The 12,188-nt window shown below is 44.2% G+C and overlaps 1 protein-coding gene across 13 annotated transcripts in view; it reads left to right on the forward strand.

Annotated features, from left to right (window-relative positions):
• The window catches only part of ERC1 (ELKS/RAB6-interacting/CAST family member 1), a 271,289-nt gene that overhangs the window by 131,405 nt on the left and 127,696 nt on the right, over positions 1-12,188 (forward strand). For 9 of the 13 annotated variants that reach the window (XM_018048683.1, XM_018048681.1, XM_018048674.1 and 6 more), the window contains one exon: positions 593-724. The exons of the other annotated variants lie outside the window; for them this stretch is intronic. In XM_018048683.1, coding sequence (XP_017904172.1) covers positions 593-724 — 132 coding nt within the window. The remainder of the gene's footprint in view (positions 1-592; positions 725-12,188) is intronic. 13 annotated transcript variants of the gene reach the window in all.

Below are 12,188 nucleotides of genomic sequence, written 5' to 3' on the forward strand. Positions count from 1 at the left end.
GCACGCCAGGCCTCCCTGTTCATCACCATCTCCCGGAGTTCACTCAGACTCACGTCCATCGAGTCGGTGATGCCATCCAGCCATTTCATCCTCTGTCTTCCCCTTCTCCTCCTGCCCCCAATCCCTCCCAGCATCAGAGTCTTTTCCAATGAGTCAGCTCTTTGCATGAGGTGGCCAAAGTACTGGAGTTTCAGCTTTAGCATCATTCCTTCCAAAGAACACCGCTTCATCAAAGCTGGCCTTGAGCCCAGTTTAGAGTGTAGTTCAAAAACAGCTTTGTGTTTTTACCTAATCAAGCCCTAGCTACCTGTCTGCCTAACACAATTTTCTTCTCTCTGTTAATGGAGAAAGTCTATCACAGATTTCTCTTGCTTAATTCACTTGACGCTTTGCTCTCAGTAACAATATACTTCTTGAGCTTCTTTACTCTTTCTTCCCCTGTCTTATTCTCTTTTGTGCCCACATCTTTCTGCCCTAGATGTACGTCTGAAGAGAAGAACATTTTATCAGCAGATAGCCCTTTTCTTGATAAATAGGCTCTCTTTGGGTTAACCAATTAGCCTCCTTCACCGAGTCTTCCATCGTTTTCCAGGACAGTCTCCGTAAGAAGGATGACAGGATTGAAGAGCTGGAAGAAGCCCTAAGAGAGAGTGTGCAGATAACCGCAGAGCGAGAGATGGTGCTGGCGCAGGAGGAGTCAGCCAGGACCAGTGCTGAGAAACAGGTCTGCAGTTTTGTGCAGTTACAGGCCGTGCTGCTGGGTGAAGGAAAGGTAAAGCCCAACCAGTGTAGTCTAGGTGAGCTGTGCATAACCTGTGTTTGCAGGCTTCCAAATACGCATCATCGAGTGTAAGTATTCAGACTTAAATAAGTCATGAAATATAGTCATGAAAGAATTGATTCATGTTCATGCAGAGGTCTCTGCTCTAAGTGTCTGGGGCTGACTTGTGTATATTGATTGTGTACGCTGACACATACTTCTGATGAGATGAAATGGAATTTGCCTGTTTGTTACCAGACTAAGCACAACTCTGCTTTTAAATGGGATGGGAACACATACACATTTCTGAGTCAGACATGATTCAAAGAGCAGGACATTTCTTTTGTAGTCTGTCTTGAACACAGGAGCAGTTAAAAGTTGTGACAAGTTGAGGTTGATGACAGGTGTGAGGGACATTGGTGTCACGACACCTAGAGTCCCAGATCATTGTGTCTCCACCTCGAGGTGACTTGGTGAAGAATTCTGCCGCTGTCTGTTTTCTCTGTTTTTATACATCTTTTTAGAGCCTCATACCCTTGCATTAAACTTTTTATTAGGCACAATAAAGGTGGGAGGTGTGAGAGGAAGAAGTAGTTTTAACAAGTGAAGGCTCTCACCGCAGTTTTCTCAGTGTTGTTTCCATCTCTTTGTTGGAGAAGCATAAGCGCTAAACCAGGTGAACAGTGTTCACTGAGAGGGTAACATGACTCTTGCGGGCAGCCCTCTGCTCAGACCACCATGGCTCTTTATGAACTAGGGTAGCTCGTAGCCGGGAAGAAGGGTGCCTTGCAAAGCAGACATGTCATGGCGTCCACCAGGCAATCCCCTCATACGTTAGACGTAGGCCTGTGGCTTCTCCAGTGTCAAGTGTAGAAAGACTGACATTTATTAGCAGAGTTGACGGAAAATCAGTCTTTCCGGAATGAGTTTCTTTTAGCGCCCTATTCTTAGATAAATGCCGTGGTCCACTTTCTATTTGAGTATTAATGTACTATTAAACAGATCCTGGCGTAGTGGAGAGCCTCAGAGAACAGGGTGGTGTCAGCCATTGTCCCAGGGCAAGGAGGGATTTTCTTGGGATTACCTTTTTTACATTCTTCCCTTTTCTTTTCAGAATATTCCCCCCACCCCTGGTTTGTTGTTGTTTTTCTGTCAGGATTTTTTTTCTGCTTTGGGATCATTATTTAGTGACAAGTCTTCCATACTCTGGGCTTCCCTGGAGGCTCAGAGGTTAGAGTGTCCGCCTGCAATGCAGGAGACCTGGGTTCAATCCCTGGGTCAGGAAAATCCCCTGGAGAAGGAAATGGCACCCCACTCCAGTATTCTTGCCTGGAGAATCCCATGGACAGAGGAGCCTGGTAGGCTACAGTCCACGGGGTCGCAAAGAGTCAGACAGAACTGAGCGACTTCACTTTCACTTTTTCTTTCTTCCATACCAGGGGGCTTCCCTTGGGGGCTCAGATGATAAAGAATCCGCCTGCAGTGCAGGAGATGTGGGTTCTATCTCTGGGCCGGGAAGATCCCCAGGAGAAAGAAATGGCAACCCACTCTAGTATTCATGCCTGGGAAATCCCATGGACAGAGAAGCCTGGCAGGTTACAGTCCCTGGGGTTGCAAGGGTCAAACATAACTTAGTGACTAAACAACAACTTTTCTACCAAAGATCATGTAGAAATGTTGGCGATTAGTAATAAATCACGTATAAAGACCACTGCTACATGTTCTTTTTTAGGCTACTGTGTGAGCTGCTTGTAATTTGCTTTCTGGGGCTGGTTGATAATTAGATCAGTTTTTTTAGTTTAGAGAGAAGTTGAGCAACCTACATAGTTTCCACATCCACCTTCCTAAACCTCAGTTTCCATTTCTGTTAACATCTTGTATTGATGTGATGCAGTTGTTAAAACTGATGGGCCAGTGTTGATACTTTATTAACTAGTCCATAGGTTACATCTTGGATCACTGTCTGTGTTATGCATGTTCCAGGTTTTACTGAGTCCTTAATGGCATGTATCTATCATGACAGGATCCTAGAGAGTAGATTTAGTCCCTAAAAATTCCCCACGCTCCTCCTCTTCATGTCCCACTACCCCTGCCTCTTCATCTCTCCCCACCTCCCCGCCCCCTAATCTTTTTCCTATAGCCTTTCCTGACTGGATTCTTTCCTTCAGCCTCTGCATTGAAAGTTATCCCACGTCTTCTTGTGGCCTGAGAGCGTATTTTGTTTTTTCTCTGGATATATTCCGCCTCATGGATGTGTCACAGTTTTCTTATTCCTTCGCCTGTTGAATAACACCTTGGTTGCTTCCAGTGTTCTGCCAATTGTGAATAAAGCTGCAGTAAACATCCGTGGTTTCTGTATGGACATCAGTTTTCAACCCACCTCAGTAAATACCTGGAGGTGTGATTGCTAGATTGTAGGGAAACCTAGACTGAGCTTTGTAAGAAACTGGAAATACCTTTTGAAGTGGTTGTAAATAATTTGCTTTTACTTGCATGCCTTTTTCTCTCTCTCTTTCTTGTTTACCTTCTTCCCACCATTCTGCTTCTCACTGCCTGTCTGAAGCTGTTGAGTGAAATTCTGCATGAGGCCCGTCGTTTGGGCTTTAAGTGCTTTAAGGTATGAAGACACCGCTTTTATGTCTGTTCTTCTGGGGCCACATAACCCTCCTCCACTGTCCTCTCCAGCTTTTATCATCTGTCCCTGTTTTGTTTGTTTGTTTGTTTGTTTGTTTTTTTGGTCTGTCTTCTAATCCTACTGTTAATTTGCTTGAATGTATTAATTGTATGCACCAAAGTAATCTACAGGTATTTGTTTGAAATATCTTAAAATGGCTTTTTTGGCTAAGGACATTCTATTGGGTTGGCCAAAAAGTTAATTTGGTTTTAAGTACAAATAAAAGGCCTGTGTTTCATTTTCACCAAGAACGGTATTAAAGAACGTATTCCCTGACAGAACAAACTTTTTGGCCAGCCGCAGTGCTCACTATCGTCCTCAGGTCCAGCATCTCTGTCTCTTGCCTCGATTTAGCCTCTGAGAAGAAATGCCCCTCCTGATAGAAGGAGGGTCTGTGCATCTTGAACTTCTCAAGGAGCAATGGGAAATTGGGAACCGTCTCTCATTAAAATACAGAACCTTTTAAAGCGCGAGCAGAGGAAACCCATCAAAGGAAGATGATCCTTCCGCCTTCCCTGTGTTCTTCCAGGACCCCTTACTTACCCGTGTTCCTGCTCCTTGCTGCCCTACGTGGAGACCACGCCCCACACTTAGGGAGGTGGGGCGATGATCCAGGGAAGGAAGCCCTCCCCTCACCTATGTCAGCAGATGGAGAGGATGAAGGGACTCAGTCATCCTGAGGGGGGAACCCAGGGGGTCCTCTCACCTTCGCTTTGTTCTTTTCCACGTGATTTTCTTCTTCTGAAACTTCACCCTGCTCAACTTGCGGCAGGTTTCGTGTTTTGTTCAATTCAAGAGTCTGTACGAACACAGAGTAAAATATTGCTCTCTTGTAAACCAGTTTCAGAGTTGCCAGGGGTAGAAGCAACGTCTACCTTCAGCAATGTTGCTGTGAAGTTAAAATTTTGGACATGGTTTTGTTTTTGTTTTTTAGCACTTGAATGTTGTAAATATCTTTGCTGGTATTCTTCCAGAGTAAATTTATTTTCTGAAAGGGCACATTGCTAACTAAATGTTAAAGAATGCCTCTAAAATAGCAAGACTTTTTCCTTGTCACTCAGTAAGTTGGGTTTATATCTGTTCCTAAAGTATATTTTTTAATATTTTGAGCAATGAAAATATCTGCTCTCAATATGACTAACATGTGCGTGAGTTCTGAGTTCTACTTTTTTTTAAATCCCTTTTTTTTTTTTTGGAGTATAATTGCTTTATAATGTTGTGATATACCGCAATACAGTTTGCTGCTGTACAGCCACGTGACTTGGCTATATGTATACACCTATCCTCTTGGACACCCCCCATCCCATCCCATCCCCTCTCGGTCATCACAGAGCACCAAGCGGAGCTTCCTGTGCTATGTAACAGCTTTTCTCTAGCCATCTGTTTGACACATGGTAGGGTATATATGTCAGTACTACCTATTTTACTTTCAGAGCTCATTTTTAATAGTAATACTTTTTTTTTTTCAAATTGCCATTTTGCCATTGTTCAGCATATATGTTTGGCATGTATGTTAAGTGTAAATTCTTGAGCTAGAAGATAATGAGGTTTTACCAATGGTTTGCTAGATATCTTTTTTATTTTTAACACGGATTTTTTTTAAAAAATTTATTTGCATATTAAAATTGTGCAGATTTTAAAAATTATTTGAACAAAAAAGTGACACCTGACTGTAGTGCGTTTCATAGCCTGTAGGACACCTTGGACCAGTGTCGCCTCCACTCCGGGTCCCCTTGTCGTCCCTTGAGGTGCTCCCTTCAGCTTGCAAGTCCTCTCCCTTCCCAGTCAGCCAGGCCGGCAGAAGGGAGAGGCAGGTGCACCTCCTTGCCAGTAGTTTTTGGTTCTTCGGTGTGAAAATGGGCAGCACAGTCACTTAAACGTGATGCAGCTTCGTTTTGTGTTGTCCTGGTGCATATGGGCAGCACAGCTGCCTCATTACAGCTCGCCTACTTGCTTCTCCTGCTCGATTGTCACTTCTGAAGGCAGTAAATTTTTCTCTGCGGTTCTGTCTTCCTCGCTCTGGTTTGTCAGGTGTGATTGCAGAGGAAGTGGACGCTGGATGCAGGCGGGTGGGGTCTGCACAGTGGCTGCTGCCAGGTGTCCTGTTTTTATTCTTGAGTTCACTTCAGTCGCTCAGTCGTGTCCGACTCTTTGTGACCCCATTAATCGCAGCACGCCAGGTCTCCCTGTCCATCACCAACACCCGGAATTCACTCAGACTCATGTCCATCGAGTCGGTGATGCCATCCAGCCATCTCATCCTCTGTTGTCCCCTTCTCCTCCTGCCCCCAATCCCTCCCAGCATCAGAGTTTTTATTCTTAAGGATTTATTAAATCCCCTACGGCTGTGAGTCTACCCAGTCAGTTCCATAGCAGTTATTGCCGTGATGGGGCGAGTACTGTTTCACACGGACCAGGTAGCGCCATGAAGCAGGACTGGTAGCTGGGCAGCCTGGAGAAGACGGCATGGCAATGAGCCTGTGACTGGACTCCCCAGCCTTCCCATTGCCTTCTTACCTTCAGCTGCTGCCAAAACGGGTAGCTTGTAATCTGGTTCTATAAACCTAATCCTGTACTGATCTGAGTATTTAGAGCAAATTATATTTTCCTCATTTATAAATCGATGGTCATGCTCAGAAAATAAAATACTTTCACTTATGCTGCCTTTTCCATAAGCATCTATTGAATACCATATATTTTTCCAGATACTGAGCATTGAAAACAAGAAGGTATGGGATACAGCCTGTGCCTCAGGAAGTCCATGTTTACTGGGAACTACTGGAGAATGAACTTGTCTTTAATCATGGTTCAGATTGCTAAGTGCCACTGGTCAGGATCTGAATAGAGGGCTTTACAAGTAGAAGAGGAAGGGCCACTCTCACCTTCTGAGAGGGACAGCATTGTGCCCATGAAATGTGTGTGTCTTTCTAAATAAACCCACTTTCACTTAAAAAAAAAACTAGAAGTGGAAGGGCAGCATGTAATCCAGTGCAGAGAGATCCACAAAAGGCTTCCTGGAGGAGGTGGCTTATGCACGCACTCAGTCTTATCTAGTGTCAGGCAAAGAAGAGGTTTTGTTTATTTATCCATTCTAGGTTATTCTTCAGGCTTTGCTGAAGAATGTTAGCTGTATTATATGGTAGTAGAATTGTGACCCCATCAGGTTTGTCTTTTCAGCCCGGTTCTCTCATCTGAGATGCAAGCGAAGTCTCCTTCATATCGGCTGTGTATCTTTACTCCAGTATTTCACTGCCATCTCAATCGGAAGCCATCCAAATTCAGAGCTCTTTGATTTCTCACCCTCCAACCAGTCTTTCCCTCAGGCTTTTTCTTCTCATCTGAGAAAGTGCTCTTATCCTACAGAACTTGGGCGCTGTTGGTGGGAGGGGAGTCGAGTCCGGGAAAGGCAGGAGTGACGGCTCAGGTGCTGAGACTGTGCTGTGACTCTGGTTCAGAGGCCCCTTCAGAGCTGCAGGGAAACCGTCGTGCCTGGTGGCTAAGACGTGGGCTCTCGAGCCAGACGCCTTGGCTGAAATTACAGATCCACCACTTACAGGTTGTGACCTCAGGCGAGTTGCTTTGCATCAGCTCCTTGAGCGGTCAGAGAAGGTGTGTACTTAGTGCTGGGGAGGTGCTGGCATAACGCGGTGCACGTGCCATGTGAGGAGCGGCTGTGTGTACACAGCACTTAGAGACAGGCAGTCAGTAGATCTCAGCATCCTTGACACTTCTCTTGTCTCCACCATGGCCCTTGACAGCCCCATAGGGAGGGCTGGTCCCACCAGTCCAAGGCCTCAAAGAAGTCTAGAATCCTTAGACCCTACCTGGTTGATCCAGCAATAGTGATGACATGTTTAAGTAACCATTTTTATATGTATGCTTCATACAAGTTTTCATCCTTGTCGCTTGAGGAAATCCTTCTCCCCTCCCCTCACCTGGCCTGGAATTTTTAGCCTCTGCATCAGCTGAGGCTGCCACAGCCTACTAAAAGGCACGCCATGTGGTCATCATTCTGGCCACCGGCTTCTTCATTCTCTGAGAGCATGTCTTAGGTCAGTGCAGGAGCATAGTCTGTGCATAATTTTCTAATTTACTTTCAAGTTTTCCTCTTGAAGATAGCTTGGACAGCTTTAGTAAATGACTAGAAACGTATGCTGTGAAATAACGGGGAAATAGGAGATGTTATATGAATTGATGCTTTCAAACTGTGGTGCTGGAGAAGACTCTTGAGAGCCCCTTGGACAGCAAGGACAGTCTGTCCTAAAGGAGATCAACCCTGATTACTCATTGGAAGGACTGATGCTGAAGCTCCAATGCTTTGGCCACCTCATGGGAAGAGCCTACTCATTGGAAGACTGATGCTGGGAAAGATTGAAGGCAAAAGGAGAAGGGAGCAGCAGAGGATGAGACAGATAGATAGCATCACCGACGCAATAGACATGAGTTTGAACAAACTCCAGGATAGGGGTTTGTGAAGTGAAGGACAGGGAAGCCTGGCGTGCTGCAAAGAGTCAGACACAACTGAGCAGCTGAACAACAACAACGTAAGAAAGTTTGGTTGTTGGCAACGTAAACTGTGCTTTTAAAGCAGTTCACTGGTTTCTGCAGACGTCATCATTTTTCATCAGTGCAAAGATTGAAGATGCTGTTGTCATGCAACATTTTATTGATAAACATATGGAAGCTACGTGTTTAACGTTCAAGGGTCTGAGGAGATGTGACAGTTAAATTCGCAACCATGATCTCTTCGCCGTGTGTAATCATTCCAGTATTTAAATTAGGCTCCTTCAAGATGCACCTAGTAAGTCTCATTGTAGAAGGTTGCTCTGGTGTCAGAGTTCGGGTCTCCTTTGTTACGGTGACTGGTTATGAAATGAGGCACTTGACAGACTGAAGTGAGACTGCTGGAAATACGTCACGTCTGCCTTCACGGTGACAGCTGGCTACAAGACAAGCCCCACCAGAGCCTCTCTGCAGTTGACAGGGGACTTCAAAGGCCACCAGTGCTGCCACTTCAAAGGAGGGTCCTGCCATCTCTGGCTGGTTGAAATAAGCAGTTAAACGGCCGTGCCTAGCCGTAGCAGAAATCTCTGTGTTTAGACTTCTCCTTTTGATCTTCGAGAGATGTATGAAATGCGTGTTAAGTTGAAGGAATGATACAGTCTGCAGTGATGGCAACCCAGTATTATTCTGCATTTCAGTCCACTTATTAGTGGAAATCACCCAAATATGTTCAAATAACAGCAAGTCTAAAGACTCAAGTGTCTCAGACAGCGAACATTCAAAAAAAGAGTTAAAACTGTTTGAATGCTGTAGTCACCTTCACAAATGCAGAATAAGTCAGATGTAAATTAAAATGAAACTCTCGGTGTGTTTTAAAAACTGTCCTTCAGTCTCTCCTTGTAATTTTTTATCCCCTTTTAGTTAGAAACTAGTTCTGAATGTTGATAGTAAGGATGAGAGACAGCAATAACCAACTTATGATCTCAAGGCTGATTTGCATGGTTTAAACTGACATTTCTCTATATTTACTAACTCTGTACTTAAAAACTTAAGTTTGTTCTATTTAAACTCCTATCCATTTATGCTGGATACACTTTTGAAATAATCTTTTTATCATTTTTGAACAAGCAAGCAAGCAGAGATCTCAGTTTTAATAAAACTTGTAATAGCAGATCAGAATCCTAACAAGCATCTTTATGATAACAAGGAAAAGGGAGCAAGGTGAAGTCTTCCAGTTATTAATAGAATGCTGTGACCTTTTGTTATTTACAGGGTTCCCCTCTTACCATATGTATTGTAGAAGGGTTAAACTAAGAAACCCTCAGATTCCTCCACCCTGAGCTTCTGTTTTCTTAGTTTCTTCCTACATAAAATGAATAATTTAGACTTGCCAGAAGCTTGGGCCAGTATAACTTCCTCTCTAGTTTTGCCAGATGGGGTCAGTAGACAACAGCTAAAGAAATTAGAAAGGAAAACTGTAAGCCCCCAGGAAATAACCACATGTGATGGTTATGATCCCCCCCCCCCAAAAATCCCTATAGTCATCAGTAATTTGTAAAGTAATTCTTAAAAAGAAATTAAGAATCACTTTAATTCGTGCAGTAAGTTTTTAAAAGACAACTTCCGTTTGTCTTTCTCTGTTCCTGTCTTCCTTTTAGAAACTTTCTGATAAAATAGTGCATGCTTATATTATCCTGGAACTTCAGGAAATACCTGTTTCTGAATTTCAGCTTGCTTTTTTTTTCTTTTTATTCAACAAAAAGACCACATCTGCATTTTCAGAAGTTAAACAAAAATAGTGACTGCAGTGGAGAAGGAATAAAACTTTGGCACGCCTCACGTTGAGCCCAGAGTTGAGGGCCGCAGTCTGTAGATACTGGATTTCCAAGCCAGCAGTTTTTAAGCTTGTATCCACCACATGTGACTGCTGCTGTACTGGGAGGCGCTTATGGAATCTTCCTGGCAGGTCTGTGACAGATCTGTTTGCTCGTACTGCGTTCTCGGGTGTTTGGCCCTTACCCTGGACTCTCCTGAGCAGTCTGATAAACTGAGTTATTGACGACAGAGGCAGTCATCCAAAATGCAGACAAAGGTACAGTCGTAGGAGCCAGATGGCTTCCCGCTGGTGTTTATATGCAGTTTATGTTCCCCTTGTCTGCGCCTCCCTGGATGTTTTTAATGAAACCTATTTTCCTAGAGAAATCCGCACAGCGGGGCTGGTCTTGCACAGCAGAGAGTTCTCGTGTGTGTGTGTGGCGTGGCCCAAGCTCTGCCTCGGTGCTCACAGGTCTCTTCCTATGGCCTCCACCCTCTTGAGTGAGTGAAGGTGCCAGAATCAGGTGACGTGGGTGCTGTGCCGTCTTCTGTTTATTAGCTGTGATGGAGGGCGAGGCCCCTAGTGCCTCTAGGCCTCTGTGCTCTCACCTGTGTGGAGTCGCCTATCACCCCCACAGGTGTTCTGGTTTTCTGTAAAGGCAGGACACAGATGTTGAGCCTCATTTATTATGGCCAGACCAGAACAATCCTGTATAGTGTGTATGAGTGTGTGCATGCTCACGTGTGAGTTCCCTCTTTGTGTCCCTGGGTTGCCAGACATTAAGTCCCACACTTTTACTTTTCTCCTTTAGCTAATAATAAGCTTTTTATACAGACAAATAACTGTCTTTTGCCAGTATTTTCTTTGTAACCATTTTTTCAAGGGTTATATTGAAATCATGTTTTCTCCACAACATGTATCTCTAATTAATGAAGTAGCATTTTTTACTTCTAGGTAGCTGTTTGATTTTTTTTTTTTTTTAGCAGTACAAATGATAGGGATTAAAATTTCCAGTTAAAATGTCAATAAGCTTTTGTTTTTGTTGGTGAAAACTTAAGGAAACAGTCTGAAACCGTTTCATGCAGATTGTGCATTTGACCTTAGAGGTGGGGTCTCTAGCCTTAAATGCTCTGACTTCATGCTAGGAAGAGGACTGCTGTTTTCTGTAATAAAGTTGCATTAAGGTTTTCTCCCTGTGAAGTGACCATATAAATTTTAAAACTTATTTTTAATTTCAGGATAATTGCTTTACAATGTGTTAGTTTCTGCTGTACAGCAAAGTGAATCAGCTATGCATATGCATAGATGCCCTCCCTCTTGAGCCTCCCACCCACTCCTCATCCCACCCCTCTACGTCAGCACAGAGCACCGAGCTGAGCTCCGTGTGCTGCACGGCAGCTTCCCAGTAGCTGTCTGTTTACACACGGGAGTGTCTGTATGTCAGTGCTGCTCTCCCAGTTCGTCCCATCCTCCCCTTCCCCTGCTGGGTCTGCAAGTCCGTTCTCTATGTCTGTGTCTCTCTTCCTGCCCTGCAGATAGGTTCATCAGTATCGTTTTTCTAGATTCTGCAAAACTCTATTAGTCTTTTCCTGCTTCATTCCATATTCCAAGGCCAAGTTTGGCTGTTACTTCAGGTGTTTCTTAACTTCCTACTTTTGCATTCCAGTCCCCTATAATGAAAAGGACATCTTTTTTGGGTGTTAGTTCTAAAAGGTCTTGTAGGTCTTCATAGCACCCGTTCAACTTCAGCTTCTTCAGCGTTACTGGTTGGGGCATAGGCTTGGATCACCGTGATATTGAATGATTTGCCTTGGAAACGAACAGAGATCATTCTGTCATTTTTGAGATTGCATCCAAGTACTGCATTTCGGACTCTTTTGTTGACTATGATGGCTACTCCATTTCTTCTAAGGGATTTCTGCTCACAGTAGTAGATATAATGGTCATCTGAGTTAAATTCACCCATTCCAGATCAGCCCTGGGATTTCTTTGGAAGGAATGATGCTGAAGCTCAAACTCCAGTACTTTGGCCACCTCATGCGAAGAGTTGACTCATTGGAAAAGACTCTGATGCTGGGAGAGATTGGGGGCAGGAGGAGAAGGGAATGACAGAGGATGAGATGGCTGGATGGCATCACTGACTCGATCGACGTGAGTCTGAGTGAATTCTGGGAGTTGGTGATGGACAGGGAGGCCTGGCATGCTGTGATTCATTGGGTCACAAAGAGTCAGACACGACTGAGCAACTGAACTGAACTGAACTGAGCTGATACATATGTGTAGCCAACTAACTTTAAGGAAATGTCTTCCCCAAAACCTAGACAGCTTGCACAGCCCTCCTAGTGTCTTCTGTATCCTGGTATGTTCTGTATCTATTCCCTGGTGGCTCAAGTGGTAAAGTATCCACTTGCAACACAGGAGACCCGGGTTCAATC

The sequence above is a fragment of the Capra hircus genome, chromosome 5 (assembly GCF_001704415.2).
Source record: "Capra hircus breed San Clemente chromosome 5, ASM170441v1, whole genome shotgun sequence".
In the NCBI taxonomy this organism is placed as follows: domain Eukaryota; kingdom Metazoa; phylum Chordata; class Mammalia; order Artiodactyla; family Bovidae; genus Capra; species Capra hircus.